This window comes from Aureobasidium melanogenum, assembly GCF_000721775.1.
Source record: "Aureobasidium melanogenum CBS 110374 unplaced genomic scaffold scaffold_10, whole genome shotgun sequence".
In the NCBI taxonomy this organism is placed as follows: Eukaryota; Fungi; Ascomycota; class Dothideomycetes; order Dothideales; family Saccotheciaceae; genus Aureobasidium; species Aureobasidium melanogenum.
In genome coordinates this window covers 526315-553601 of record NW_024470062.1, presented here as the reverse complement: position 1 = coordinate 553601, position 27287 = coordinate 526315, and the positions used below count along the sequence as shown (strand labels likewise).

The 27287-nt window shown below is 50.8% G+C and overlaps 13 protein-coding genes across 13 annotated transcripts; 8 read left to right on the top strand and 5 right to left on the bottom strand.

Annotated features, from left to right (window-relative positions):
• Positions 1–133: 133 nt before the first annotated feature.
• M437DRAFT_48585 (NAD(P)-binding protein) lies at positions 134–1182 on the bottom strand (the record flags this gene model as incomplete). The annotated part of the gene is made up of 2 exons (XM_041021694.1): positions 134–994; positions 1045–1182. The coding sequence occupies 2 exons, from the start codon at positions 1180–1182 to the stop codon at positions 134–136; spliced, it is 999 nt and encodes a 332-aa protein (XP_040879899.1).
• Positions 1183–1377: 195 nt separating this feature from the next.
• On the top strand, positions 1378–1886 carry M437DRAFT_48705 (ergosterol 28; the record flags this gene model as incomplete). Its single annotated transcript, XM_041021710.1, has 2 exons — positions 1378–1440; positions 1494–1886. 2 exons carry the CDS (start codon positions 1378–1380, stop codon positions 1884–1886), a joined length of 456 nt encoding a protein of 151 aa, XP_040879898.1.
• A 158-nt stretch (positions 1887–2044) lies between these two features.
• M437DRAFT_48827 (galactose-1-phosphate uridylyltransferase) lies at positions 2045–3406 on the bottom strand (the record flags this gene model as incomplete). Its single annotated transcript, XM_041021729.1, has 5 exons — positions 2045–2268; positions 2321–2959; positions 3010–3145; positions 3199–3250; positions 3306–3406. The coding sequence occupies 5 exons, from the start codon at positions 3404–3406 to the stop codon at positions 2045–2047; spliced, it is 1152 nt and encodes a 383-aa protein (XP_040879897.1).
• Positions 3407–4170: 764 nt separating this feature from the next.
• On the top strand, positions 4171–5227 carry M437DRAFT_48503 (Yip1-domain-containing protein; the record flags this gene model as incomplete). The annotated part of the gene is made up of 4 exons (XM_041021678.1): positions 4171–4267; positions 4315–4720; positions 4771–4923; positions 4978–5227. 4 exons carry the CDS (start codon positions 4171–4173, stop codon positions 5225–5227), a joined length of 906 nt encoding a protein of 301 aa, XP_040879896.1.
• Positions 5228–5866: 639 nt separating this feature from the next.
• M437DRAFT_84563 (uncharacterized protein) lies at positions 5867–7523 on the top strand (the record flags this gene model as incomplete). Its single annotated transcript, XM_041028122.1, has 3 exons — positions 5867–7025; positions 7082–7404; positions 7461–7523. 3 exons carry the CDS (start codon positions 5867–5869, stop codon positions 7521–7523), a joined length of 1545 nt encoding a protein of 514 aa, XP_040879895.1.
• Positions 7524–8028: 505 nt separating this feature from the next.
• On the top strand, positions 8029–11469 carry M437DRAFT_48403 (P-loop containing nucleoside triphosphate hydrolase protein; the record flags this gene model as incomplete). The annotated part of the gene is made up of 1 exon (XM_041021654.1): positions 8029–11469. One exon carries the CDS (start codon positions 8029–8031, stop codon positions 11467–11469), a length of 3441 nt encoding a protein of 1146 aa, XP_040879894.1.
• Positions 11470–12148: 679 nt separating this feature from the next.
• On the bottom strand, positions 12149–12820 carry M437DRAFT_49003 (ribosomal protein L17; the record flags this gene model as incomplete). The annotated part of the gene is made up of 2 exons (XM_041021763.1): positions 12149–12532; positions 12605–12820. 2 exons carry the CDS (start codon positions 12818–12820, stop codon positions 12149–12151), a joined length of 600 nt encoding a protein of 199 aa, XP_040879893.1.
• Positions 12821–13145: 325 nt separating this feature from the next.
• M437DRAFT_48939 (uncharacterized protein) lies at positions 13146–13563 on the top strand (the record flags this gene model as incomplete). Its single annotated transcript, XM_041021752.1, has 2 exons — positions 13146–13166; positions 13222–13563. 2 exons carry the CDS (start codon positions 13146–13148, stop codon positions 13561–13563), a joined length of 363 nt encoding a protein of 120 aa, XP_040879892.1.
• Positions 13564–14075: 512 nt separating this feature from the next.
• On the bottom strand, positions 14076–16577 carry M437DRAFT_48254 (uncharacterized protein; the record flags this gene model as incomplete). The annotated part of the gene is made up of 2 exons (XM_041021624.1): positions 14076–15705; positions 15757–16577. The coding sequence occupies 2 exons, from the start codon at positions 16575–16577 to the stop codon at positions 14076–14078; spliced, it is 2451 nt and encodes an 816-aa protein (XP_040879891.1).
• Positions 16578–17452: 875 nt separating this feature from the next.
• Positions 17453–18411, top strand: M437DRAFT_48786 (uncharacterized protein; the record flags this gene model as incomplete). The annotated part of the gene is made up of 3 exons (XM_041021719.1): positions 17453–17546; positions 17607–17748; positions 17799–18411. 3 exons carry the CDS (start codon positions 17453–17455, stop codon positions 18409–18411), a joined length of 849 nt encoding a protein of 282 aa, XP_040879890.1.
• A 2323-nt stretch (positions 18412–20734) lies between these two features.
• Positions 20735–23334, top strand: M437DRAFT_75389 (uncharacterized protein; the record flags this gene model as incomplete). Its single annotated transcript, XM_041026417.1, has 4 exons — positions 20735–20786; positions 20833–21033; positions 21092–21203; positions 21258–23334. 4 exons carry the CDS (start codon positions 20735–20737, stop codon positions 23332–23334), a joined length of 2442 nt encoding a protein of 813 aa, XP_040879889.1.
• Positions 23335–23844: 510 nt separating this feature from the next.
• On the bottom strand, positions 23845–24423 carry M437DRAFT_25262 (uncharacterized protein; the record flags this gene model as incomplete). Its single annotated transcript, XM_041019082.1, has 1 exon — positions 23845–24423. A coding segment is annotated over one exon (579 nt), but the record flags the coding sequence as incomplete, so codon positions are not given.
• Positions 24424–24654: 231 nt separating this feature from the next.
• Positions 24655–27060, top strand: M437DRAFT_48239 (uncharacterized protein; the record flags this gene model as incomplete). The annotated part of the gene is made up of 1 exon (XM_041021622.1): positions 24655–27060. The coding sequence occupies one exon, from the start codon at positions 24655–24657 to the stop codon at positions 27058–27060; it is 2406 nt and encodes an 801-aa protein (XP_040879887.1).
• Between the last annotated feature and the right edge of the window lie 227 nt (positions 27061–27287).

Below are 27287 nucleotides of genomic sequence, written 5' to 3'. Positions count from 1 at the left end.
GAAATAGTGTACAACATCTGCACAGCAGAACTTTTGGTCAGATAGCAACTGCTGAGGCTGGTATGCCTTTCAAGCTTATGGCCCTGGTCAGGGCAGTGCAGGTGTTCATTGACGTATTGACAGACCCGAGGACTTACTGTCCCTTCTTGCCATCTCTCTCGAGCTTTCTCAGAGCACGCTTGCGGATGCTTTCGTGCATACTCTTGTTCTGGTCCAGGACAATCGAGTTCATGGTGCCAGTGAAGGTGCCGAGTGCCCAGTGCATGATACCATGGCTCCAGTAAGGAGTGCTGGTGTATGCAATACCCTGGGCACCGCCAGAGCGGCCAATCTTACCCAAAGCAGCTCTAACAAATTGCTTGGGGTTGGGGATGGTAGCGCTGGCACGCTTGATCTTGGACATTGCCGAAGTGACGAGGTAGGACTGAACAAGCTGCACGTGAACGCCGTGAGGCTTCAATTCGGAGCCTAGAGCACTGCTCCATTGCTGAAGGAAAGCTTTACTGCCGGAGTAGGTAGCCAGGAGAGGAGTAGGAAGAATGCCACCAAAGGAAGCCATAGTGAGAATCAGACCGCGACGGCGCTGTACCATACCAGGTGCAACGATTTGAGTAACACGAAGGGTGCCCATGCAGTTGATGGTGATGATGTCCTTGAGCTCCTTCTCAGGAGTCTGAACGAAAGGAACGGGCATTTCGTGGCTCAGACCAACATTGTTGATAAGGATGGAGACTTCCAGATCAGAGACCAGGGCCTTCAAAGCTTGGAAATCGGAATCCAAGCTCTGAGAGAAATCCATAGCAAGAGTCTTGGTCTGAACACCAGCGTACTTGGACTGGATCTCGGAGGCAAGAGTCTCGAGCTTCGACTGGGTACGGGAGACCAGAACAATGTTGAAGCCCTTTGCTGCAAGCTGCAAGGCATACTCCTTGCCGATACCATCAGAAGCACCAGTCACGACAGCCCAACTTCCCTTACGACCGAACTTAGAGAGCTTTTGGTTGTCAGAACTGTGCTAGAGCAAGAGCAAGGAAGATTACTCACGGAGGTACCAGGTAGGATGAACAGACTAGCAATCAATCTCCAGAAGCTGAAGATTTTCAGAGTGATGTAGAGGATGCCAATGCCGGCAAACAGGGCAGTGACTGGCTCCTTCCAGGGGTCTTCGATGAGTGCAGTCATGTTAAATCCGATTTGATGTTGTCGATAGATAAAAAGATGTTTCAAAGAAATCCAGTTGGCGCTTTCGAGGGGGTGCCGGTTCGGGGGTTTCGGCGAGTCAGGGTCCGAGGGTCCAATTTCATGCTCCAAGCAGTCGTCTGATGTTTACCTTCTGCACGCAACAGTCACCTGTATCTCTGCATCAATTGGCACAAGATGAATTCGCTGCTCGAGTATCTGCCTCCAGCCGAGGGTCTCTTGCCCAAATGGATCTTCTTCGTACGTCTGCAATGCCTCAATGGCTGGCAACTTTTCTGACCTTGCCTATGTAGATCTCGATTGTATCGCTCGGTAACAGCATACAAGCCTACCTCTCTCTTGGTCCGACACAGAAAGTCTATTGCGGCTCGAAGACCGTCCCAGCTGGTGTCCCGGCCAGCACCGTTCCCAGCACATCGCCCGTCACGCCTCTTTCAGCTCGTACCTTTGGCACCTGGACCGCAATTACTGCCATTGTTCGTCTCTATGCCGCCTACAACATCAACAGTAAGCCCATGTATGAGTTGGCTTTCTGGACATATATCGTTGCCTTTGCCCACTTCATGTCCGAGTGGTTGGTCTTTGGCTCTACTCGATGGGGCAAGGGTCTCGCTGGGCCTGCCATTGTTGCTACCACCTCTTTGATCTGGATGTACACCCAGTGGGATCACTATGTCAAGGCATAGGAGAACACAAAAGGAAGAGGCGGCATCAAGTTGAGACTTCGCCATTTTGAAGAATAAGCCACAAGGCACAGCACATGATCCGTAATGAGCATAATAATGATTAGAGCGATTCACTTTCTATAGAGTCCAACATCGTCCAATGGTCATCCAAGTCAAGATCAGTTCAGCTTCTTGCGGTAGAGTTCTCCACCGCAGTTTCTAAGTCTGGCAGCAGCTTGCTCAGGGGTAATGTCGCGTTGAGGCTCTGCCATCATCTCGTAACCAACCAGGAACTTGCGCACAGTAGCGCTGCGAAGAAGGGGAGGATAGAAATGGATGTGGAAGTGACTAGCATTGATCTCGTCGGGGGTTCCTTCGAGGGGTGCTTGGTGAAGACCCATGCCTGCTCTATGGTTAGTGTCTGTGTCTCAAATCACATGTTCTTAGTGACATACTGTAGGGGAACTGAGTCTCAAAGAGGTTGTCGTAGCGTCTGGTAACTTCAGCGATAGCCTCGGCCAAATCCTGTCTGTCCTTGTCGTCGAAATCGACCAAGGCACGCTTGTGGGTGCGAGCGATAATCATGACCTCAAAGGGCCAGGTGGCCCACCAGGGACATACAGCAAGGAACGACTCGTTCTCGAATACGATTCTTTCCTTCTTCTCAGACTCGAGATTGGCATAGTCAACCAGCATATGTGATCCGCCATGCTCCTTACGATATTTTTGCAGGCTTTCTAACTCAAGGGAAGGCTCCTCTGGCGTACCGGTCGTGCACCAGACCTGACCATGAGGGTGAGGGTTGGAACAGCCCATTGCAGCACCCTTATTCTCGAAAATTTGCATGTAACGATATTGCGCATTCGGTGCGGCGAGGTCCTGACCATGAGGAGCAATCGTGGTAGGTTTTGCGACTTCGGCGAGAATGGACTTGGGAGACAAGTGAGTAGTGTAGATCTGAGTCCAGGTGTTGATGACAGGGAGGATTTCAGAGGGCTGGAGGTCTGCGAGGGTCAAGTTGTGTGTAGGAGAGAAGGTAATGACATAGCATTTGCCAGTCACCGGCTCGGCGCGTAGTAGAGTGTTGGCGAGACCTGGTCTGAATCAATGTCTGTTGTCCGTGATGGTGATGTTCGTAACCTACTGCCATCATTGGCTGGCTGCTCATACTCGGCTTGCTCCTCTTTGACAGCGCTGTAATCGTTGACGAAGACGTAGGTGCTTTCGTATTTGGGGTTGGAGTCGCCAGCAGCGCGCTTGTTGCCAGGACAGAGGTAACACTGTCGCTCTATTCAGTCGCAGAACTTTTTGTAGATGATGCGGTGGTGCGTACAGATGGGTCATAGTCTGGAAGTGTCGTCTTCGAAGCACCCTCTTGCTGTCCTCTGAGATTGCATAAGTATTCTGGACCGCCTCTTGCGGTGCGAGCTTGTCTCTTACTGCCATGGTCGCTTGGTACGGTGGGGGGAGACCAGAATCCAGCTTCCCCTCAATGGGTTGAAGCGTCGGTGAGAAATGTCGTCCAGGATCGCGTCAGGCATCGTGAGCTGGACAGGTTCGAGTGCAGTTGGAAGACAAGAATGAAGGAGCGAGGAAGAAAAGAGGTCGACGAAAAATTGGTATTGGAGATCACTGTCGTGAACAACCCTAACCACGCCTTGAAGCCTGGCAGCCCACCTGTATTTATCCGTCTACTCCGTCATCTGAAATCCTCCGCAAAGCGATGGATGCGGGGCCCAATTTCTCCCCAGCCATCGAGCTGTAAGTCGAAATCACGGCGGATAGCTCGGGCAGCTGGAGAAAGGACCAGCAACATGATAGAGTAGAAGACTACGGCTGGGGAAGCTGTACTTATCAAGCAAAAGAAGAGTGCTGGCTTGGGTGAATTCAGCCTATTGTATACAGCTGGGATTAGCCTTTCGGTCCGGAGCTAACGCCGATAATCGATCACCAGTCGAGTGAGCTTGAATCCCATCGCAGATGCGAACTCAGAGGAATAGCTAACCGACCCCTCAAGCTCATAGAGGTGTTGAAGACAAAGACGAGCAGCGGCATAAAGTATTTGTAGGTACCTTGGGTTGCCATCGGAGAGGTTTGCATGTGAAGATTGATGGCGATGGTTGAACTTCGGCAGTTCCCGCTGTACGCGTCTCGTGTTGAGCTTCGCTGGCGTAGCACATGTAGCTGAGCTGGCAGCTTTCAATCCAGGAGACAGAACAATTGCGCAACAAGTTTTACAACAAGCGTTGCATTCTGCCCAACTTGTGTCGCCGAATCTAGAAATCGCACGATACTTCCGAATAACATGGCCGCCATGATGCCTAGCGGAACATCTTCCGCGAACCCCTACGAACACTACGATCATGATCCGCTCGAAGATGATCTTATCGACCCAGATGATGGTATCCAATATCGTAGCGACCTGGAGTAAGCAGTTGCTAATAGTAAGAAGCTGCTTTGGACCTCGAAGACCCTCTCGCATCGTCCTCCGACCGAGCACCCCTGACAGGCAACATCCAACAACCATCAGCTCGCGCGCAAAACACCCAATCTTACCTGAACGATACCATTGGCGGCGAGGACCGTAGAGCACCTCAAAACACTATCGATGAGAGCGTTTGGGAAACCCTGTCACGAGACTTGCTCGCCATTTGGGAGAAGATGCGCCAAGTGCTTTATCCCAAATATCTCCTAGGTGGTCTGCTCCAACGCGGCGGAGGTATGGGAGGTGCAGAAAGAGCTGAGGGAGACAGTCTCAGCGGCGGTGGTTTGCATGGGCTGGTAGGCAGATGGCCAGATGCAGATACGGTTCTGCAGAGCGGCATGAGTGAGGGCTTGAGGGACTGGGATCTTTGGTATGCATACCAGTGGCTGTCGTACTTCCGAAAAACTAACAATTGTCCAGGGGTCCTCTCGTCTTCTGCTTGCTCCTGAGTTTCCTTCTCTCACGCGGTGCACAAGACGAGCAGAAGTCGATAGTTTTTTCTGGAGTCTTCGCTACCGTCTGGATTGGAGAGGCTGTTGTCACACTTCAAATCAAGCTTCTAGGCGGCAGCATGTAAGTTGACAATCTTGTCCGCGATTGCTGTTCGAATGCTAATACGTGCCGCAGTTCGTTCTTCCAGTCAGTGTGCATCATAGGGTATACTTTGTTCCCACTTGTCATTGCATCAATGCTGAGCGCGATCGGTCTGCCCATGATTGCCAGAATCCCCGTGTACATTGTGCTGGTCGCATGGTCACTGGCTGCAGGTGTCAGCATCCTTGGAGGCTCTGGTGTCGTCAAGAATCGGGTCGGCATTGCAGTCTTTCCTCTGCTGGTCTTCTACATTGGCCTAGGATGCTTGTGTTTCATCAGCTAGTGGGCTATCTAGCCAAGATAGAGAGCAAAAGCAATCGTATTCAATTCCCTAACTGTTCAACGGAATTCCTCATTGAGACTCAGTTTCACAAGAATTAGGCTCGTGCTTTATGATGCGAGCTCTAGCAAATCTAACTTTACTATCTCGAAAAGCTGTCTTGCAGGCGCAGACGAAGGGGTCGAGACGAGATAACGAGACAAAGACAATGATGGCCAATTTGGGCCTAGTCCGGAGAGCGAGCGCCGACGGCATCAAGACACAAGGCGGTTACTGCAGCACAAGCATTGTGTAATTTCTCAACTGCTATTTTACGTTGATATTGTGTTTGGAATAAACTAGTCACAATTTTCTTCAACCATCCAGTGCGCATAGCCGTGTCTTGAAGGGTCGCTCAATTGGATGTTCGGACAAGACACCAGACCCACCGACCGACACAGACTGAGCAGCTTCATCTGAACGAGCCGCCTCGACCAACTTCTGAACCTGCTCAGCTCTGCCTTGTCCTTTTCAGCATCAATCCCACCACCAGCGAACAAGCATCTATCTTCTCGACCTTTCCCTGCGCCGTCGCTTCTCGCGACTCCAAATCTTCACTATCATCACACAGCAGCTTTCCCCGCCAGCATTGCCGCAACCAAAATGCCCACCTCACCTAAGGAATCACACGCTTCTGACACCGAGGGAGGTGAGAGGCCTCTCAGAGAGAGATTGAGGAACGCCACCATCAAAAGCGTACCGCAGCCTGCCGACACGACCGCGACCGCGACCTCGCAGCCCGAACCTGAGGCCGAGAAACCCCGCTCCAAATTGCAGCGAAAGCGAAGTCACGAAGATGTTGAGAACCCAGAGGAAGAGCCCGCGCATAAGAGTAGACAGGCTCGCAAGAACAAGAGATCTAGGGAAAACTCGCCCGAAGACAAGGTTGTTGAACAACCCAGCAAGCGCAAGTCTAGTGAACTCGAAAGAGATGACCAGCCTGTAGCGGTGGAACTACCTCAGCCTTCTGCGCCATCTACATCGACTACCAATGCAACCGAATCAGACGGCTTAAACAAGTCTGACGAGAGTCCAAAGACGAAGCGTAGCAAGGTCGACGACACGACTGGTACCGACACGATCTCGCAGACGACATCAGATGCAAAGGCAGCCGTCGAATCTGAAGGAAAGACTGCTGAAGAGCCGGCACAACAACCCCAACCTGCTACCAAGATCCCTGCAGGAAGTGGTTTCGCGAACACCTCTGCATCCTCACCCTTTGCTTCCCTAGCCAACACTAAATCCCCCTCAGAAACACCCTCATCTACTACTAGCGCCTTTGCTTCATCTGCCTTTGGTGCACTTGCTGGCTCTTCCACATCGGCCTTTGGCACGCTCGGCCAGAATAAGACTCTTTCTAGCTTCGCAAGTCCTGGGAGCACCCCTGCACCTGGCGAGGATGGTGCTAAGCCAGCACCCACGCCAAGTGCTTTTGGCGGTCTTGCATCTACAGCTTCACCCTTCGCATCTGCTGGCTCTTCTGCTTTCGGCTCAGGCGCTTCTGGCTTTGGAAAACTTGGTAATGGTTTCGGTGGAGGTTTCGGCGGCCTGGGCAGCGGCCAGAAATTGACCAGCTTCGCAAGCAGCGGTACTCCCGGAGTCATTGGTTCAAGCACAAAAACAGGCATCACAGCGTTTGGCGCACCTGCCGAGGACGAGGATGAGCAGTCTGGAGATGACGGCGAGGAAGATTCTGGAGCTAAGAGCCCAAAGCTTATCGTCGATGAGGACAAGAAGGACGAACGTTTCTTCGAACAAGACAGTAAGAGCCCCATTCTCCATAATAGCTGTGTCTTATGATTGCTAACAATAATACAGTCGAAACTGGCGAAGAAGGCGAAACCACAGAGTACACATGTCGCGCCAAGCTGTACAATTTCGTGGACAAGAAGGAATGGAAAGAACGTGGCATTGGTGTCATCCGTTTGAACGTGACTGAACCAAAGCCTGATGATAAGGACTCGACAATTAAGGCTAGACTTGTCATGCGTGCAGATGGCTCACACCGCGTTATCCTCAACACCCCTGTTCAGAAGGATCTGAAGTATGGTGATGTGCAGGGCAACAGGCCCACTGGACATTTCATGAGTCTGATGGGTTCTCTCGATGGCAAGCCACTGCTCGAGATTCTTCAACTGAAGGTTTGAATTCACCACCTCTTTCCACGGAACAAGCAGTATACTGACATGGATAACAGCTGAGACCGCAATTCGCCATGGAACTTTGGGATCATATCACAAGTTTGCAGGAACAGATGTAGAGGATCATATACAACGACAGTAATTACTTGATACTGCGTTGAGGCTGGCGCATTCTTAGCATTGATGCGAAGGTTAGCAGCATGGGCACATGAGTTGGATGGGTGGTCCTCTGTTTTCGGCGACTACATTGACCTGAGCATACAAGATAAAATCCGTGACCAATACCAAAATAAGAATTTTTGAAAGAAAAGTCCTTGGATTTCCAGCTGTCTCTCAAATATTTATTTGTTTTGAAAAACACCTTAGTGGCTCGCGTATATATTTGTTCTTTGTGTGGTGGTAAGTAAACAGTGGCAAAGGCGTCGGCGTCCACAATTCAACTTTCTCACATACACACAACACAAACGCTGCTGTCTTGTGCCATGAACAATATGCATACGACAGAGAACAGCTGATACAGATAGCCAGACTCACGACCATTGAAATTGACATCCTACTCTCAGAACATACATTGTTGACCTTGGCTACGTCATCGGGGTTTCGCGTCAAGTCGCAACTACAACAATGGTCAGGCTGCAAGCTGCAACCGTATCTAACAGAGTGGTGCGTAAGAGAAAAAGAAAGAGCCAGGATGAGCAAGATCAAGTAGGACCCGAGCCCGAGAGTATCCAAGATTCGACCACAAGTACCACAACAGTCCCGACCAAAACACAAGATGGAGGCAAGAAACCGAGGCGAACGCCCAAGGCCAAAGGTGCAGCACCAAGTCTGTCCAGGAAAGGATCTTCCATGGTAGAGACGACCATACCCTGGCCTGAAGAGTTTACAAAACTGTCTCAAGTCCATCGAGCCTTAAATCTGGTCTACACTTTCTGCTGTACGCGAAAACATCTGGCTACCACTTTTGAGACTATCAAGACCACGGTCGAGTCACACATTGGTCGCGAACTGTCCATCCAAGATGTCGCCAAGATCAAGGCCCTCATACCGCGGTCCATCAACTTCGCATACATCGACGAAGATCTATTGCAAGTGAATCTTATGGGCGAGCAGGAGAACTCCAAGAACAAGAGATACGAAGGTTATATGGCCTCAGAACCAACAGAAGACAAGCAAGAAAAAGGAAACAAGGAGGTACTGTTGTTCGAGTACATCGATGGAGATCTGAAGCGTCAAGTACAACATACCAAGACTGGAGAACCTACAAAAGCAACGCGGAAGCTGAAAGATGAGGACCTCAAGATGCCCGTCTACAGTCAGAAGCAGATGATGAACCTGATCGAGAAGAGAAACAACAAGTTTACCTCTGCAGTCAATGCCTGGCTAAACGAATGCGACGCAGAGGGTGTGGATCCGGTAGAAAAACTGGACATCGAGCACAACTTGAACATTCCCGCGCCTTCGGAAAGTAGAGGAAATACACCAACCCCCGAGAAACGAAGAGCGCTGTTGCCAAGATCGATTCCCGAAGAACGCAAGACCATCCCTGAGATCGTGTCCGAGATCAAGACTCTGGAATGGTACACTGGTCAAATAGTGCCGGATGGTCATCGTGTCTTCGACCCGCAACCAGCTATCTATGGCGATCTCAACTTTGAATTATCGCAGACTCTTGTCAACGCACTGTACAATACTCGTGGTATTACTCAGTTGTACGCGCACCAAGCGGAGGCCATCAACAATCTGTATGACGGTCACAATGTCATCGTATCAACATCAACGAGTTCGGGAAAGTCTTTGATCTACCAGATACCTGTTCTGCATGAACTGGAGAAAAACAACCAGGCGAGAGCTATGTATATCTTTCCTACAAAGGCTCTTGCTCAAGACCAGCGGCGCAGTCTGAAAGACTTATTACAGTACATGGACGGACTGCAAGATCTTGTTGTCGAGACTTTTGATGGAGACACACAAATGTGTGATCGAAATTTGATTCGAGACGAGGGCAGCATCATCTTTACCAACCCTGATATGTTGCACATCACGATCCTTCCACAAGAAGAAGCTTGGAGGACTTTTCTCCAGAATCTACGCTTCGTAGTTGTGGATGAGTTGCACGTCTACAATGGGCTTTTTGGAGCACATGTAGCTCTGATCATGAGACGCTTGCGCAGAATATGTGCTGCTGTGGGCAACCGCCATATAAAGTTCATCTCTTGTTCTGCCACTGTCGCAAATCCCGAAGAGCACATGAAGACCATTTTCGGTGTGGAGCAGGTCAAGCTTACAGATTTCGATGGCTCGCCTTCTGGTAGAAAAGAATTTCTCTGCTGGAACACTCCTTTCAAGGATCCAGCAGATCCGACTTCTGGTAGAGGTGACGCTTTGGCGGAAGCTGCGAAGCTCTTCTGTCAACTCATTCTGCGAGGTGTTCGTGTGATTGCGTTCTGCAGGGTGCGAAAACAGTGTGAAGCATTGGTTGGCGCCGTCAAGAACGAACTGGCATACCTTGATAAAGCAGAGGTCATGGCAAGAGTCATGTCTTATCGAGGCGGCTACGCTCCTCAAGATCGTCGAAAGATCGAAAAGGAGATGTTCGAGGGCAAACTTGTCGGCATCGTGGCAACAAGTGCACTGGAGCTGGGCATTGATATCGGGTCTCTCGATGCGGTCATGACTTGCGGGTTCCCCTACACAATCGCCAACCTTCGCCAGCAAAGTGGTCGAGCTGGTCGCAGGAACAAGGACTCGATATCTATACTTGTCGGAGACGCCTTCCCAACAGATCAGCACTATATGCAAAACCCAGACGAGATTTTCACAAAGCCAAACTGTCAGTTACAGGTCGATCTAGAGAACATGCTTGTCCTTGAGGGACATGTGCAATGTGCGGCTAATGAAATGCCCATTCAGCCCAAAGAGGATGAAGTATACTTTGGCAAGCTCTTGACCGATATTGCAGAGAACAGAATGAGAAAGGACGAGCTTGGCTTCTTCCACACGGCTGATCGCTTCCTTCCTCGACCTTCCACTTTCGTGGCAATTCGCGATACCGAGGAAGATCACTTTGCAATCGTCGATATCACGCATGGACGCAATGTTGTGCTTGAAGAGCTCGAAGCCTCTCGTGCGTTCTTCACGATCTATGAAGGAGGTATCTACTTGCATCAAGGTAACAAATATCTGGTCAAGGAAATGTCGACAGATAGAATGATGGCTCGAGTCGAGTTTGTGAGGGTAGAATGGACAACTCAACAGCGCGATTTTACTGATATTGACCCCATCGAGACCGAAGCTATTCGCAAGATCTCAAAATCGTTGTCGAGGGCATACTATGGGACCATCAGAATTACACAAGTGGTCTTTGGGTTCTTCAAAGTTGATGCAAAGCGTCGCATCTTAGATGCAGTGGAAGTCGACAACCCACCCATCACCATTTTCAGCAAAGGCATGTGGCTCGATGTGCCACGCAGCGCACTGCAGATCCTTGAGTCGAGGCGACTGAACATGGCAGGAGCCATCCACGCAGCCGAACACGCTTTACTCTCGCTCATGCCAAACTTCGTCATCAGCATGCCCGGCGATGTCAAGACCGAATGCAAAAACGCACTTAAAGAGTTTCAACAGAAGGAAACCAATCGCAAGCGACCCGCACGTCTGACTTTCTACGATGCAAAAGGCGGTGCCGCTGGCTCTGGTATCAGCACAAAGGCTTTTGAGTTTGTCGATCGCTTGCTTGTACAGGCTTGCGAGCGAGTAGGCGCATGTCACTGCGACGAAGGTTGTCTTGAATGCTGTTGCTCGGAGCAATGCAAAGAGGCGAATTCAGTCATGAGCAAAGCAGGCGCTGAAGTCATTCTCAAGTCGTTACTGAACAGGGAGATTGATGTCGATGCGCTGCCATGGGGTCCTGAGGACGAGAAAACGCCTGCAGGTATTGAGACTGTTGTCTTTGCGAATGAAGTCGCGCCAGCACGAGGCAAGAGATTTGGAGATATTCTTATCAAGACTGAAGATGGTGAAGAGGAAAATGTTGTTATCATCAAGGATGAGCCTGAGGATTGAATAGGTGTGGACTAGAACAACTATCCATCTGACATCTTTCTCGCACTTTTAAGATTCTCGCATTGCACTACCTCGGGCTGATGCGAACTTTTCTTTTTCTTTTTCTTTTTCTTTTTCTTCCATCGTGATGACGCTGGTCTTTGATGACTGGGTCATGAAGGAGGGAGGTATGGGTTCGAGGTCAAACAAGGGAGAAGTCTGGGTAGTTTTGTGACGAAGGATTTAGCTAAGGTTGAAATTTGAAGCGTGGTATTGTAGACTGCGGCTGTCACCCGCCTACGAGGGACGAAATCATACTTATCGATCAGATGTATCGATAGGTATCTAGTCTGAATCGAAATCACGTCGTCAAGTTTACATGGAGAGCTAGATGCCTTGTCGAGATCTTGGGACAGACTGTTGAAGGGACAACCCTGTTCCTTTCATCAAAATCAACCCCAACGCAACCACTCTACACTTTTCTTCATTGCCATGAATCCGAGGAGAGTTTTGTCGACCGTATGATGTTGGACAAATCAGCAACAGAAGTGTATCGGAGTCAGTGACATGTGTAGATAATATTCTTTTGATACAACATGTACAAATTCTTTCGCAAATCCCATTTCGTTGATCCCAGTATAACGCCATGCCAGTGAAAGTAATGTACAAAAGTCTGTAGCAAGATAGAGGCTGAGAGCACCTATCTCGAGGCCTTGGGAGTGTGGTATACTCTCTGCTTGTAAACCTTGTCGAAGCCGTGTTCACCTTGGGCCTCGAGCTTGTCAAACTTGGCGACCATGTCTTCCAGGTCCTTCTCGCCATCGGGACGGAAGCGGGTGACCTTTGCAATGTTACCGGCGGTCATGTCATTGATAGGCTTGCCCTCGCGGCGTAGGCGGGAGACGGTGCGGGCAGTCATGGCGAATCGCATGTCCTTGGGGCCGTCGACGAGTTCGAGGATGGCAGAGGGTGCTTGGTCTTCTTTGATGGGCTCGATACGGAGTACACGAGTGTAACCACCAGGACGGTCTGCGAAGCGTTCACGAAGAGGGCCGAAGAGTTTGGGAATAAGAGCGTGGGGTTCCTGTAAGCAAGTTTTGTTAGCAGGTAATTTCTTGAAGAAAATCAAAGGAGCGGTAAGGGAAAGAGAGCATACGTAGAAGATGGAGAGAGCCTTTCTCTTGCTGGCATCGGTGTTCTTCTTGCCCAAAGTGATCAACTTCTCGGCCAGACGCTGGGCTTCCTGAGCCTTGGGCCATGTTGTGGATATCGTTTCGTTCTTGAAAAGTGATGTGACGAGGTTTCTGAGCAGAGCCTGACGGTGCGAGCTGCTGCGCGACAAGTGTCTGTATTTCTGAAGTCCGCCGGCCATGATTTTTTCTCTACGATGGTTTCCTGCCCAAGTGGCGGTGTCGTGCGGAGTTGGGAGTGTGTGTCGCTCGAGTGAGTCCTATAGCTGCTGAAGAAGGAAACAGCAGAGTCAAGAGTCGATATGAAGCAATGCGCAATGGCTTGTGGCGCAAGGTGGTTGTGGTATAGGATCGAAGATGGATGGAACTGCGCCAAGCTCGCGCATGAAACTCGAATCCTCCTCCGTCTTTGGCCGCAACTTTGTTGGCAGTCAACAATCGCTGCTTCTCGTATCACCATTCGCTCTTTCCCAAACACTCTCTGTTTTCTTCGACTCTAAGATAGCCATGGGCTTCACTACTGGCTTCGTAAGCACCTTTTTCCCTTGCAACCAACAGCTCCTGTTATCTAACAGCAATACAGATTGGCGGCATTGCCCTTACATCTTCCCTCTTCTACATCTCTCTGAATCTCCACGAGCGCAACCGTCTGTATCAATCAAGTCTCCTGCGCCAACAATCAAATCTTTTGCGCAACATCACAGACCCCCAGCCAAAGGAGCCTTCACAAACTGCTCGTCATCTGGTTCCTGGCCTTGCTGATCGTCTCAAGTATCGCTGGAACACCGAGCTGGAAGCTGCCGTGAGAAAGATGCAACATTTCGACTGGGACCAATGGAGGAGGGAGGCTGAGGACAAGGTTTCTACTGTCTTCAGCAAAGGTCTCGGAAGTGCTGTCGATGAGGCTGAGAAGAAGACAACCTGAACAACATGTCTTATGAGAGAGATCATTCTGAAGAGACAGACATTTGAGAGCTAAGAGACGTAAAGAAGTGAGTTTGAGTAATAACGACCATGGCCGACAGAGCCACACACGCTGGACCCCAGTGAGCCCAGCAAAGAGACGAATAGATACCCCTTTTATCAAGACATGCGATACACGACATTACACCACCTGAATCATGCATGTACTTTGATGATGATGATGGAAAGAAACAATTCGCTATTTTCCGATTCACTACCTGAGGAAGCAATGACTCGATAACCCTCTTCTCCTTGCTACTGTATACCATAGTCGTCATTACGACAGAACACCGAGAAAGCACCTCGCAATCGACACCTTCGACCGAAGATCAAAACAAAGCCAAACTCCTAGTAATGCTTGACAATGAAGAAACTCCTTTTCCGAGACCCCTTTTTTTTTTTTTTACTTGCCAAATCTCTCGTTTGTTCTTTCCGCAAGAATCTTCCTCTTCATGCCCATTCTTCAAAATCGAATCACTGTCCGCCCCGGGGTGTCTGTCCATTGCGCAAGGCTACCATCGATGGCAGAGCATGGAAACCCTGTCCCCCAACACCAGGAAGTCGTCCTGAAGCTCCAGGAGAATAGGCTGCACCATTCTGCTGCGCATGTGGCATTCTGGACAAATCAAACGAATTGGTTGCTGCTGGAGGAGGAGGCTTGGCAGGCAAAGAGGCTGGCGTTCCCCATTTTGCGATAGAGCTTGGTGCACTGCTATTGTTGTCTGCTGTCGCTGTATTGCCAGGGCGAGAAGGTGTCCCAGCTTGTCTTTGTGAGTTCTGGAAAGGCATCGGAACATGGGGCGAGAAAACAGGCTGTGGCAGGGGGTGAGGTGGTCTGCTACTATTCTGGCCGCCACTCTGTCCACCATACGACGACGCTTGCGACTGGCTTGAGTTCTGACGCTGCAGTGCGTGTGATCCAGGGTAAGCCGAATTGAAGCCCATGTTGTTATTGGAAGGCACCATGGGTGCGCCATAATGAGGTTGATAGCCGGGAATAAATGCCTGACTCTGAGGATTAAAGTTTCCACGATTGTATGCACCAGCCATGGCTTGGTTTGGGTAGCCCATATAAGTGTCAGGCATCTGCATCTGATTCATCGGAACTCCATACGGGTAGCCGTGTGTGGCAGATCCATGACTTGCTGAGGACGGCGGTCTGCTTGCAAATTGACTACCGTAATTCGGACTGCCTGGGTAGCCTGACTGATTAGGCATCATCTGCTGCCATGGAGAATACTGCTGTTGTTGCTGTTGAGAGCCGCCATAACCGTAGTGACCAGCTGGGGGAGGGGGAGAGGTAGGTCCGGACTGTGTCTGGAAAGACATGGCTTGGAAGTCGGCGGAGAGATCATTGACGTTGTGCTGTGCTTGGTTACTTGATTCGTTGTAACCAGAGTAACCTTGTTGCAACCATGGGTAAGGAGCGACCTGCGAAGGCGTCATAGGACCGTAGACAGCATTATATGAGTTCTGCGAAGCCGAAGCCGAGGGGGCACCATTGTACATGCCAGGGACACCTTGGGCACTTCCAGGGAATGCGGGGTAGTAGACCATGTTTCCACCATCGGAGGCACCATTCTGTGGCGTCACAAAGGTGCTGTAAGCAGATCTCGCCTCGAAATCATCATCACTGTTGCTACGCTGCTTCTTTGGTTTCTTCTTTCCGGCAGCAGAGCTGGAACGGGATTCATCCTTCTCCTTGACAAGGGGTGTATCCTCTGTAGGCTTTGCAGAGCCCAAAATTCTGAGTCTAGCCAACTCATATCTCTGCTCGCGTTGCTCACGGGTCAAAGGTTTGTTCTTGTCTGAGTCAGCGCTGTCCCCGCCATCAGAGTTCGACTTGGAGAGGCCGTTCAGCGGCGCATCACCACCACGGCGCAAGATCTTCATCTGAGGTGCAGTGGGTGGAGGTGTGCTAGTGCTTGTCGGCGGTGTTGCAATGGCAGTCAAAGGTGGAGCGATCCGACAGTTAGGGGTCTTGTACAGACGAACGGCTGAGATTGAGCCGTCAACAGCATGCCCCAGGATATAGTAGTCAGCCAGTTTGTGAGCCAGCATTCTGTAGAACGAATTGCATTGAGGCAAGTCCAGAGAGTGTTCCCTATAGCGAGGTTAGCCGAATGCACCTTTTCAAAGTCCAAAAAAATCTTACGAAGAATCCTTCACAAAGTCGATAATGTCCTGCTCCAACTTGAGCACCCAGATCCTGTCTCTCGGATTGTTGAGGGCTTCCAAGAGCTTTGCATCTGGCAAGACATCTTCAGGTCTGCCAGTGTTCGTAGGTGGTTGTACATAACCGGGAATTGCTGTAGAGCTGCCAACTGGCGGAGGAACATACAGTGTTCCAATGGGACCGTTGGTGGCCGAGTCGGGTCTCGACGTAGGTCCAGACTGACGCAGCGCAGGTCCTCTGGAAGTGATTTCTAGAAGTTGATCGCGGAATGCACGAGCGCCTGTCTCCGAGCCCAATCGCGAACCGACGGCAGCGGATCCTGACGCTGAGTAGGTGTCATCATCCTCGATAGCTAAGACACTAGCACTATCATCTGGTCTCAGCGACTCTTTCTCGTCCATGGCGAACGTTGTGATAGAAGCCACGCTTTTTCCATCGAGGCTAGGGGGTTTGGCCGAACCGTCTGATGATGACAACTGAGTAGCGCTTTCGTCAGATGTACCAGATAGGATTTGAGTGGTCAACACGGGCGTCGTTTCGAGGCCATCTATCGAAGGTGCCTTGGGAGGCTCGTTGGAGGGAGAGGGAATATGTTTCCTTGATTGAGCAGAAGACGTGGGATCGTCATGAGCAAACTCGCTGATGTGATTGCTAGTATGATCATGGTCGGAAGGTTGAGAGCTAGCAGTTGCAGCCAGCTGTTGATGGGCAGTAGAGAGAAGGTCGTGGCCTGAGGCAGGAAGATGTGCGTTGGCAAAGGTTCGCCTGGCTGAAGATTGGTCGCTGGAAAGAGAAGCCATGTTTGTCCAAATAGTGCGAGCTCTGTCGAAGTATTGGATCGACGCGAAGTGGTCGTGGATGGTTGTCTTTCGTTTGTGCCGAGGACAGAAAGATTTTTAGAAAGAAGGCGTTGTTCTGTGCAGTAAATCTCAGGAAACCGGAGGCTCAAGGAAAATAGTCAAGAGAATAGGCAAGGATGTTGGCATGGTGGTAGGTCGACATGGAGTTGGAAGGTTATTTGACACGGCTTTTTTTCTGGACACGACAAAGATGAAGGCCTTGAATCTGGGTCCAAACAGTCAAGGTTGCGCAGATGGCACAGCGAGTGCGGCGGTTCGAAAGCAGCGCCGGCGAGCGCAGTATCGAGATGTCGTCGCTCGTTGTGAAGGTGGTGCGGTGAAGAGGGAGCGCTTGAAAGGGCGCTGTCGTCAAGTCCCGACAGACCAAATCGCTCGCAAGCCAAGACTGCGCCGGAAGCCCCGTTTAGTTTGGAGATGCTGCATATGCCAAGCACTCTCATGCTCCTGCCAGTGCAATCAGAAAGCGGTTGATCGACACAGAGTTGTTTGCATCTAGTAGATGTTTACTGAGGCTCTTCTCGGGTACGTCACCCACACTCGTATGTCAAGACAAAATAGGATTCTCGCGTTGTTCCAATACTCAAAATCCGGTGTGGACAATAATCAAGAAAAGGAAGCCCTGGCAGCCTGGACCAAGTTGGCAAGTACGACCCTGACCACAACCCTGTCTTGGCTTCTTCCATGCGCTCAGTTGGATTGTGACTGCGTTTGTTCTCTCACTGCTGCCTCACCAACACCACATCTCTCGCGTTTGTCGCATCACTTCTGGTACCCTGCTACGCTAGCATCGATAGACATCCATCCATTTTCGGAGTATGAATCGCTACGGCAAATCAGCATTTGTCGGAGGCGCATCGTCAAACAACAGAGCATCTGCAAATACAACATGCCAGAAATGTCTCCAGAAGGGTACGCGCATGCTCTGCGTTTGGCGCATAACTACCACTGCCACGTCTAACACACGCGCAGGCCATTACAGCTACGAATGTAAAGCGCAAGCTCAAGAACGACCATACATCTCTCGTCCTAGTCGCAGTCAACAGTTTCTTAACCCCAAACTCAAGCCGAAACTCGCCAACATTGCGCCAACCCCTACCTTGACCGAGCAAGAGTATGCCAACCGCCGCCTTGACACCATCATGCCTATCTGACTTGTTGTAGAAAGTCAAGCGCAACCCACAAGCCCGCCCAGGAAAGGTCGCGCAAACGCTCACTAGACAACATGGACGATCACAGACCGTCACGCAAGCGCTCACGCTCTGCCGCATCCTTCTCTTCGGTTTCAGTCTCAACCATCTCCACTCGCTCTCCTTCTCCTGAAAGACCAAGATACAGACATGGCGCAACGCAAGAAAGAGACGTCTCAGCCACTGGAGGTGCTGGCGACAAGCGTGTAGGCCCACCAAGTTCTGCTTCATCACCAAATCACACGCAATCGTACGAAGCTCATAGCCGCAACACCCGCATGCGCAGAAACTCAAGAAGTCCTTCTGAACGTGGAAGAAGAAGAGGCAGGTCAGCAAATTCAGAAAGACGGATGCGGTCCGCTTCCGAAAGGAATATTCTCAAAGATGGCCGTGGTCTTACACCCAATCGACGACCCGACGATGCCGGCAACAACGCAATGTTGGGGCAGCATACTGGTCTGGAGCGGGCCGATTACAAAACCCACCGAGATCAAGACCGTGAGATGAAGGATGTGCCTGGTGGAGATCGCCCTAGGTCTCTCAGTCCTTTCAGTAAGAGAAAGGCCCTAACGCAGATGAACAGATGAAGAGCCATCTTCATCCAGCAACCGAACGCAACGGCAAGACCGGACAATCATCCTCGATGAGGGTAAATTTGGAGGGCTTGCTCTGAAGCAGCACGTCCTTGACTCAGCCAAACGACCATGCAACTGGCAGAAGCAGCGACCCGCAGGGGAAGGGCTCGAGATGTAATGCACGAGCAGCATCTGTTCGTTCTCCACGCACGCCCTAGCGCATATACGAAGCCATGTCGAATCACGTCTCACTGGCATCATCGTCGCCTGAATCGTACAAATGCCTCCTCCACTTTTAGGAGATCTAGCCAGTGGGGCCCTTTATTGTTTAGCGACCTTCTCGGTGACCTCTCCCGGCTACATAGCATATTAATTGCAACGAGACCAATGAAAAAATGGATGCATGAAGAACTACGCAATTTACCCGCCTACTTTTTAGTAGATCAAACAGACACACGAGGTCACCAACGACCTACAGTGGGGCCGCTGATAAAAGACCCTTGGTTTTGTGGTAAGTGGGCACACGACATCTAGATGCTTGCACGTGCGTCCAAAACGTCTTCTGCTTGGTTGCTGCCAATTTTTTGTCCATGATCAGCCCCGAAGATACATCCGTAAACTGGCCCGAGAACACGGCTGCTGTAAGCTGTCATAGAAGTTTGTCATATGTGATGGATACGGTGCGTAAGTATCTGCACGCTGCTTAGGAGATCGGATGAGAACGGGTTTTGCTGTACTGTGCATAGTGCTGTCGCTGTTCCTTGTTCTGAGACGCAACCGATCTCAAGTCTGATCGAGATGCCAGCCAGTATGATGTAGGGGGTTCTGCCGAGCATCGTAGAACAATGTCGCATCAAGAATTGGCCATTTCGTGTCCAGTGACTCCAGGCCCGACCGATCAATTGAGCTGACACATCTTTTGCTCGTATGGTATGGGGGATGTGTCGGAGCGCACCCAACTTGCTCCACGACAGCAGATTAGCCGAACGAACCGAGGGCGACAAGCAAGGACAAGCAAGGGTCTGTGGTTTTTGAGAGGTTTGAACCATGCGGGGAGACTTGAGAATGGGGGATACAACGACCTTTTTGTATTGCTGCGACACACAGTCTGCGCCTCTTTTGATATGAAGCCAGACTCTCTGCATGATAAGATGCAGCGATTTTGTTCGTCACTGGTCCAGGGCTTTCTGCAGTCATGCTGCTCGCGCGATCGTGGCCGACCTTTCACATGCGCGCGGCAAGCCACGTTCCCTCGAGGGCATCGATGAGACTCGCCCCGATTCCGAGGATTTGGTTCGTGTAGGGAAAACTTTGACTAGGTTGTTGAGCTTGTCTCTAGCATAGTCATGGCATGAACCATTCGCTCGATTTTCTGACTCCGAGCATTTCGAGCGCAAAAAGCCGACATGCAATATCGAGAATGTCACCTTTGCATGCGATCAAAGCACTCGAGTATATTGGGACGAGACAATGCTGGCACGCTTAGTGAGCATCCCGGTTAGCCATCTATGCAGAAGAACACCATGCGTCTACCCGTACTACAAGAGCATGCCGTGGGTGCATGCCGGGGGATAACCTGCTACCAAGCTTGAGGTGACGTTTATGTTCATGGCACAGTGCAACGGACAAGGCACCCTGGTCAACCTCGAATATTCTGGCCTTTGTTATTGGAGTCCGGTTCACTTGTGAGCAGCAGGTTTTTGCATAGCTTGAACAGGCTGCTGTTCAGCAGACGACGCAACTCGGTCGGTTCGGCGACGCCCTAAACCTTAAGCACGGGCCTTGTTTTGCAAAGGACGAGATGGGCGACGGGCAGTGGAGCAACGGGTGGTTACAGCAGTCGAAATGTCTGACCGATGGTGGTGCAGGATGGTGCTAAGGTCTTAATATTGGGGACCTGGCAACGACATGGTCGTGTGCCTGGTTACCACTCAGGGACGCTGTGGAGCATTGTGGCGGCCCGTTCTGCGGATCACGAAGCGCGAAGGTTCGAGTGCAGCGGTTTGATGGCTTGCGAACCAATGGACTCGTTGCGAAGTGTCGCTCGCATCATCGTTGGCAGACCCTGCCAAAAGCAATCCCTCTCTCTCAAACATATCCAAGCTTCCGAGCCTCTGCTCGCATTCATCCGTGTTCAAAAACCATCCATTGTCCCGCCGTTGCGCCTTTCTCTCCAACAGTTGCCTTTCGTGATCAATTGGAGCGTCAACATTACTCGAGTTACTTTGTCCTTTGACTGCCTGCTTCTACTCCGCATCCTTCAAAAGATTGACAATTTCCCGGACTTTTACCCCGTCGGTATCACCAACCACATCATAGTACCATCATCAACATCATGAAGTATGGCGCAACTCTTCGCCAGAATTCCATTCCTGCATGGGCGCATCGTGAGCATCTCCCGTCCACTCCGTCTCGACCACACTGACCAGCCAGACAACATTGACTACGATGACGTGAAGCACTACATCAAGGAGAACACAACCGCGGGGAACGGCAACAGCATTTCTATCCCCGGCGCCGGCGATGTGAGAGGCAAAGAGCTCGAGGACAACCTTCACGATATCCTGCAACAACAACACCAGAGAATCACTTTGTTCGTGAGGAGCAAGACGGGCGAGATCGAGAGGCGGCTGGGTGAGTGCTTATCCTCAACACAATCAGCGCCGACCACGACAACGTTCATTGACACCAGCAGACCACCTTCGCAAGCAGATCGCATTACTCGCTTCAAAGCCCGCCGTCAATGGTCGCATACCTGCAAAACGTCTCGAAAAATATGGTCGCCTCGAGGCCGACATCCTCAAGTGAGCTTATCTGACCGCATCCGCCGGCCCGAGCAAAACTGACGCACATCACAGAGCTGGTGACGAACTACAATCTCTGTCGCGCTTCTCAAAGACCCAGCAGACTGCTTTTCGCAAGCTTCTAAAGAAACATAAGAAGTGGACCGGCTCTACCGATCTCGAGACCGAATTCAACCGACATGTCCTCGGCGATCCCTCCAGCTTTACCAAGATTGACATGGACCCTTTGTATACTGAATATGAAGACACGCTCTCGGCTTTGAGGACATTATACCATGAGCGCATCAACGGAGCCCCAGACAGATTTTCAATCGACGGCACCCAGGATAACTCTGCACAAATTCGATCCATCATCGAGTCGAGCTCATCTGTCGAATTTGACACTTACTTCTCCACATCGCCTCTTGGTCGCAGCGGCAGGAATGCTGTCTACTGGGTACACCCGGACAACATTGTTGAACTTCAGATTCTAATCCTACAACACGCCCGATCATTCCCTACCCGCGCGCTGCCCTCGGCAACAGTTTCACCTATGCTATCTCGCCAAAACAGTATCACATCTTCAATGGGTAGAAGAAATAGTAATGCTATCGAAGCCGACACCACCGTGCTTGTCGCTGATGATCTCGAAAGCTTCATTGCACATCAAAGCTCTTCTACATTTGAGAAGCGCGAGGAGACTGTCGGAAGTCGTTTGCAGGAAGCAGCTGTTCACGCGAGATGGACAAAATCAGAAGACGCTATTGTTACCGCCCAGGTGAGCGACCGAGACATTCAAAAGGTCTCGGTCAAGCGCAAGAACGTTCCCGCCATCCTTGAGCCTTCGACTACATCATTGCGGAAGTCTTCCGTCACCCAAGACCCAAGCTGCGAAGCTGTTAAGAATATGCGTGCCTGGATAGCTCAGCAGGGAACCATCAAACCCCTTACTACCATTGCATCCAACCGGGCTCGCTTTGCTGAGACGGCTGCTGATTCAAGCGGATTCATTCTGGCCACGTTAGACAAAGGCATTCGTATGACGAAAACAGAGTCTTTTACAAACTCTCTCGAAGATACATTTTCTCAATCTATGAGTGCAGAGTTCCCCTTTGCAGTACTTCGCGTAAGACAGGAAGGGTTCCGCGACAGCACTCTTATCAAGGTTCTGGATCAGAGTCATCTTGTCGAGCGCGTTCGTGGTTTCTCGCTTGAGTACCACTCAGTGTGGTACTGTTGTCAACCTGAGAACGTTGTTCCTCCATTCTGGGTACCACTGATGCAAAGAGATATTCGCAAGGTGCCTACAGCAGCAAGCAGACGCAGGGTGTACAACCCCGACTCCAGTTTTGGCTCTCAATCTACTACACCTCAGATGTCCACTTCGACTGGATCTGTAGGTGATCCTAGTGGTGATCTGACCGCCGTGGAAGAACAATCACCTCCACGGGTCAAGATCCCCGACCAGCTAGAGACGCCTCCCCTTAGCGCTTTCCGCAAGAAGAGAAAATCGGCTTACGACAGGGCTGGCAGCGCTCTACCAAAGCAAATGTATTGGAGCGAATATGATGATCCCTCTGGCTCGGAGGATGAGGGCGCTTATGTCTTGTACATTGACCCCAACGAAGTCTCGTCAGCCACCAAGACATGGCGTCGTATCCGAGGTCTCTGGTCCAAGAAGAAGCCTTCAGACCAAGAGACTCTGCTTGGTCAAGATGGCACACATGAGCATGGCATGACAGAGGAATCGGTCAGTTCTTCAGACGAAGAATCACATGTTCCGAGACGTATTCAACAGCGCTCATATGGAACATTGAGCCAATCGACCGACCAGGTTGCCGGATACAATCCTGAAGCATACCAACAGCAATCTGACTGGGTTCCACAGCTGGCAGCGACATGCTTGGTCGCATCCATGCTCTTGCTCTGCATTGGCTACATACTAGTGGCTACTGGCAAAAGAAAGCTAGCGTCCGAAGTGGACGCTGGAGTTGTATTGGCAGTTGCTTCAAGTCTGGCGTTCGCCGTTTCGGGTGTGGGAGCAGTGTTTGGCAGACAGAAACCTCGCTGGCCTCTTGCTACATTGGTCATTGGTGTTTTAGTCGTAGACGTTGCAGCAGCAAGCATTCTGCTTGTCTGGGCCTTTGGCTAAGTGTAGGCTCTACTTACTGCTTCCCATGACCCCACCCATTCTGCTCCCAGATGACTCTTTCCTTATGTTTCCTTTTCCTTTCCCTTTTTCCATTTCCTTCTCTCACTCTGTAGACTGCTTTCTTTCTTATTGCTATGGGCGGATTGCTCTCTTTAGCGTTCAGGATACCACCACCTCTTTCACAGGAGTTTTGCTTTTGGGTTTCAGGAGATTCCAGGCGCACGACGAAGGAGGGATGACTTGATTGTTCTGTATATTTCTAAAGGATTAGACAATCGTGTATCAAATAGGCCACTGCCAAACGGAATGGCAGTGCGCTAGCCGGACGTCTTTGTCGCAAGTGTCTTGTCGCAAGAAAGTGTATCTCTGCAACTGGAATGGGATATATGAGGTGGTGACTGCGACAGATTTGGCGTCAAATGAAAGGCCATTGGAGAGAGGGCAGAGCCATGTAAAGGGGTCGTATGAAATGGCAAGAGCTCAGCTGCCATCCAAAAGATCAGCTTGAGCTTCGTCCTCCCGTCTAGCCTCTTCTTCATCCTCCTTTTCTCTCAGATTGGTAGCTTCGAGCAGCTCTGCGCCTTCCATGCCAACAGCTTCGCCCTCATCGTTTGCCACACCAGTAGCTTTCCTCTTCTCAGCCTGGGTAGCAGCTATCCTCTGCCTGACCAATTTTGCAATGGCGTTGTCGGTGCGCACGTTCAAGATGTCCAACTTGCGGTCCAGATCGCGCTTCAAATCCCAATTTGGCTTTTTGGGCTGCAGCTTGAACAGATCCAAAGGTTTATCTTGTTGGTCCTCCTGTTCTGCTTGCTTCTTTGTTGCTTCTGCCAGCTCTTGTGCTTTTTTCTCTAGGGTGTTTTCCTGGGCCGAAGGGTCATTCTCGAAACCGAGTTTTGGGGCGCGCGTTGCGGCATCGTAGTTGCGGCCTGAGAGGAGTACGGAAGAGACGTCTTGAAGGTGTTCTGAGGAAGTATCTTGATCTGTGGGGGTGTTGTCGTCTGTTTCTGTAGGTTCCGAGGGTTGTTTGCGCTTGAGAGATTTGAGGGCGGCCAGACGAGCTTTACGGTCCTCGGCAGCGCTTGAGAGATTGCCAGACATGATGACTTGGTCTGGAGAGCGATTCCTGTGGTAAAGGGACAAGTGCTGGTTGTAGTGATGTTGTAACTCGAGTCGTCGCAAAGTTGGTAGCTGGTCGGTGATGGAGAAGCAAACAGATCAAACACAGTGAGAAAGTTGGGGATGTGCCCGAAAGTCATCGACATGTCGGTCCAACTTTCTTGTATCCACAACTCTCTTTCGCCCTGTCGATGCCCGCCTATGCCACGATGCGCCGCCCGACACGTCAAGCTTGTGGCCGAAGCTGAACAACTCGTCCTGCCCTTCCTCGCCCCGAGAGTCTTCCAGCCCTGGCCGAACTCGCTGCCGCAGTCCGAGTCGACCTCCCGCTCTCACAAGAAGTCTTTCTCGACTACCTCTTGCGAACATGCAAGGCAGTCCCGTGCGACCCGCCCCAAGCATGAGAGTGCTCGTAGTCTCCTCGTCCAGCAATGGTACGAAAGCGCCATCGCTCCGCTGCACGAAGATCTCAACCATGACCACCAAGACCACCTGAAGCATGAGAAGCATGAGAAGCCAGCAGCAAACGCTGTACAAGAAAAGCACAGACTACGCCGTGCCGATGTCCAGAAGGCTTTCTTCCAGCGCTGGTCTACCTCTCAGGCCCTTGTCAAGTCTCGCTGGACTGCCGCCAAGCGGCCTTCTACCTTGAGGATGAAATACGTCCCTCTAGGCAGACCTGTACGGCGGAAGCCCCGAGATAAACCTGCCGATGATAAGACAGAGGAGCTGGTCTTCTCTGCCGATGGTCACTCACTATACTGGAGCCATCATTTTGCCAAACTGAATGCCCGCCATGATACTCGTCTGAAGCACAACTTTACACCAAGGACAACGCCGAACCTCAATTTCCGCTCACAGAAGTGGGCCACACAGATACTGAACGCCAAAGAATTCAAGGATCAGGAAGAGCTGGCTCGGCTGCTTGGTGATCAATGGCGGAGGAAGTGGATGCATGCTTTGCTCTGGACATTGGCTAATTCTGTCGACGACGCTCTTCGCCTGCTGGAAGTTACCCATGTCTCTCCGTATATGCCTGCTGCGTACGTTGCCGATGCTTTGAGTTTCATTGTTGGTCACTACCACAAGAATTCTCTCTCCGACGATACCCGCAATCATCTAGTCCAAGGCGCTTGTACCATCATGGAGCGCCCGGGCACCTCTCCACTCCAGATCGGTGGCCATACATTCCGCAAGTTTTTGCAGTTCTGCTCCCAGGATCAGGTCTTGAAACTCTTCGAACACATCAGCATTAGCGGAACACTCTTGCATTGGAATACTCGTTTACACTTTACCAGCTATCTTGCTCACCATGGACGATTCGACCAGGCTCTAGATACACTTTTGGACGCCGTCTCTGATGGAGCTGATGTTAGCTCCAATCAATTTGAGAGTTGTTGTGCTACCATTCTCCGAAAGGCAGCTGACCAGCCTGACGGCCTCCGCGTTAGTCTTCGCTTGGTCCAGAACCTGTCTGATATCGGTGTCAAGCTTAACGTTCAGCTGTGCAACATCGTCATGCTCAACGCTGTCGAAGCCGGCGACCTTAAGACAGCTTTCAGTATCTACCACTCTCTTGTCGATAACGATCTCAAGGCCGACGAGTATACTCATGCTATTCTGCTCAAAGGTTGCAAAACTGCAATCGAGGATTCGGAAACTCTCAACACCACTATCCGTCAAGCCATCGCAGACGTCGAAGTACGAAATCTCTATGTTGTGGCTACTGAGATCATACATTGTCTCTACCTACACCACTTCCAGATCGATCCCGAAAATGCTTTCTCAATAGTATCTGAGGCTTACAGCCAGCTGTTTGACACATCTGATCTGATCAATCTCGGTATCTTATCGCAGAAATACGCAAACAAGTCCTCGAACAGAAAGAAACCCACTTTGCCGGCTATGGGCATCATGATCGGAGCATACCTTCGGCATACTGTTCAATCACAGAGTAGAAACATGAGCCATATACACGATCTATATCGACGATGGCGCAAACTCGCCGAGCACAACGTTAGTCCCTACGTCTTTTTGGCTCAAAAAGACCACGTTTCCAATGCATTCTTGCTGGCCTTTGCTCAAGACCCTTCTGGTCTCGCTCACGCCGCCGAAGTCATTCGAGACATGCAAACACCCTTTTCACATGCCCGTTCCCAGAGCAAGCCTACTGTACGCTCATGGTCTATCTTCTTGCACGCCTTTGCCAAACACGGCAAGATGGAGCTAGCAGAACAGGTGCTTACCTATATGCGCGAGCGGAAACAAACACCCAACGAGGTCACTTGGAACTCATTGCTGGGTGGGTATGCAAAACTTGGCAAGGCTAATGAGGCAGTTGAGACATTCATCCGCATGCGCGATGAAAAGTTCGAAGCTGACGAGGTGACGAAACGACATCTCGGCAAGGTCAATCTTAGTGCTGTGGATCGCAGTATTTGGGAAAGTGCATCTAAGAATATGCAAGAAGTGCGGGTGGATGAACTGCAACAGCAGAAGGGACCTCAGACACAAGAAGCAGCGACGACGCCACATGAGGGAAACGATAGAACCGGGGATGACAGCACGAGTGAGCTTGTTGAGGGCGTGCGCGCAACGAGTGTATGATCGATCGACTTGTAGATAAGTAAGACTAATCTCTTGTACATATCAAAACAAAACTTCTCTCACATACTGTGTACCTCCTCATATACTAAAGCGTAAACCGTGCTGCTATAAAACAGGCACAATAGTGATGAAAAGTCGGACAGTGGCCGCTGAGAGTAAAGAAAACCATCGGCTCTCTGCGCACACCATCCTATTATCTGATAATGTTGTGCCCTTTTTATGGTACA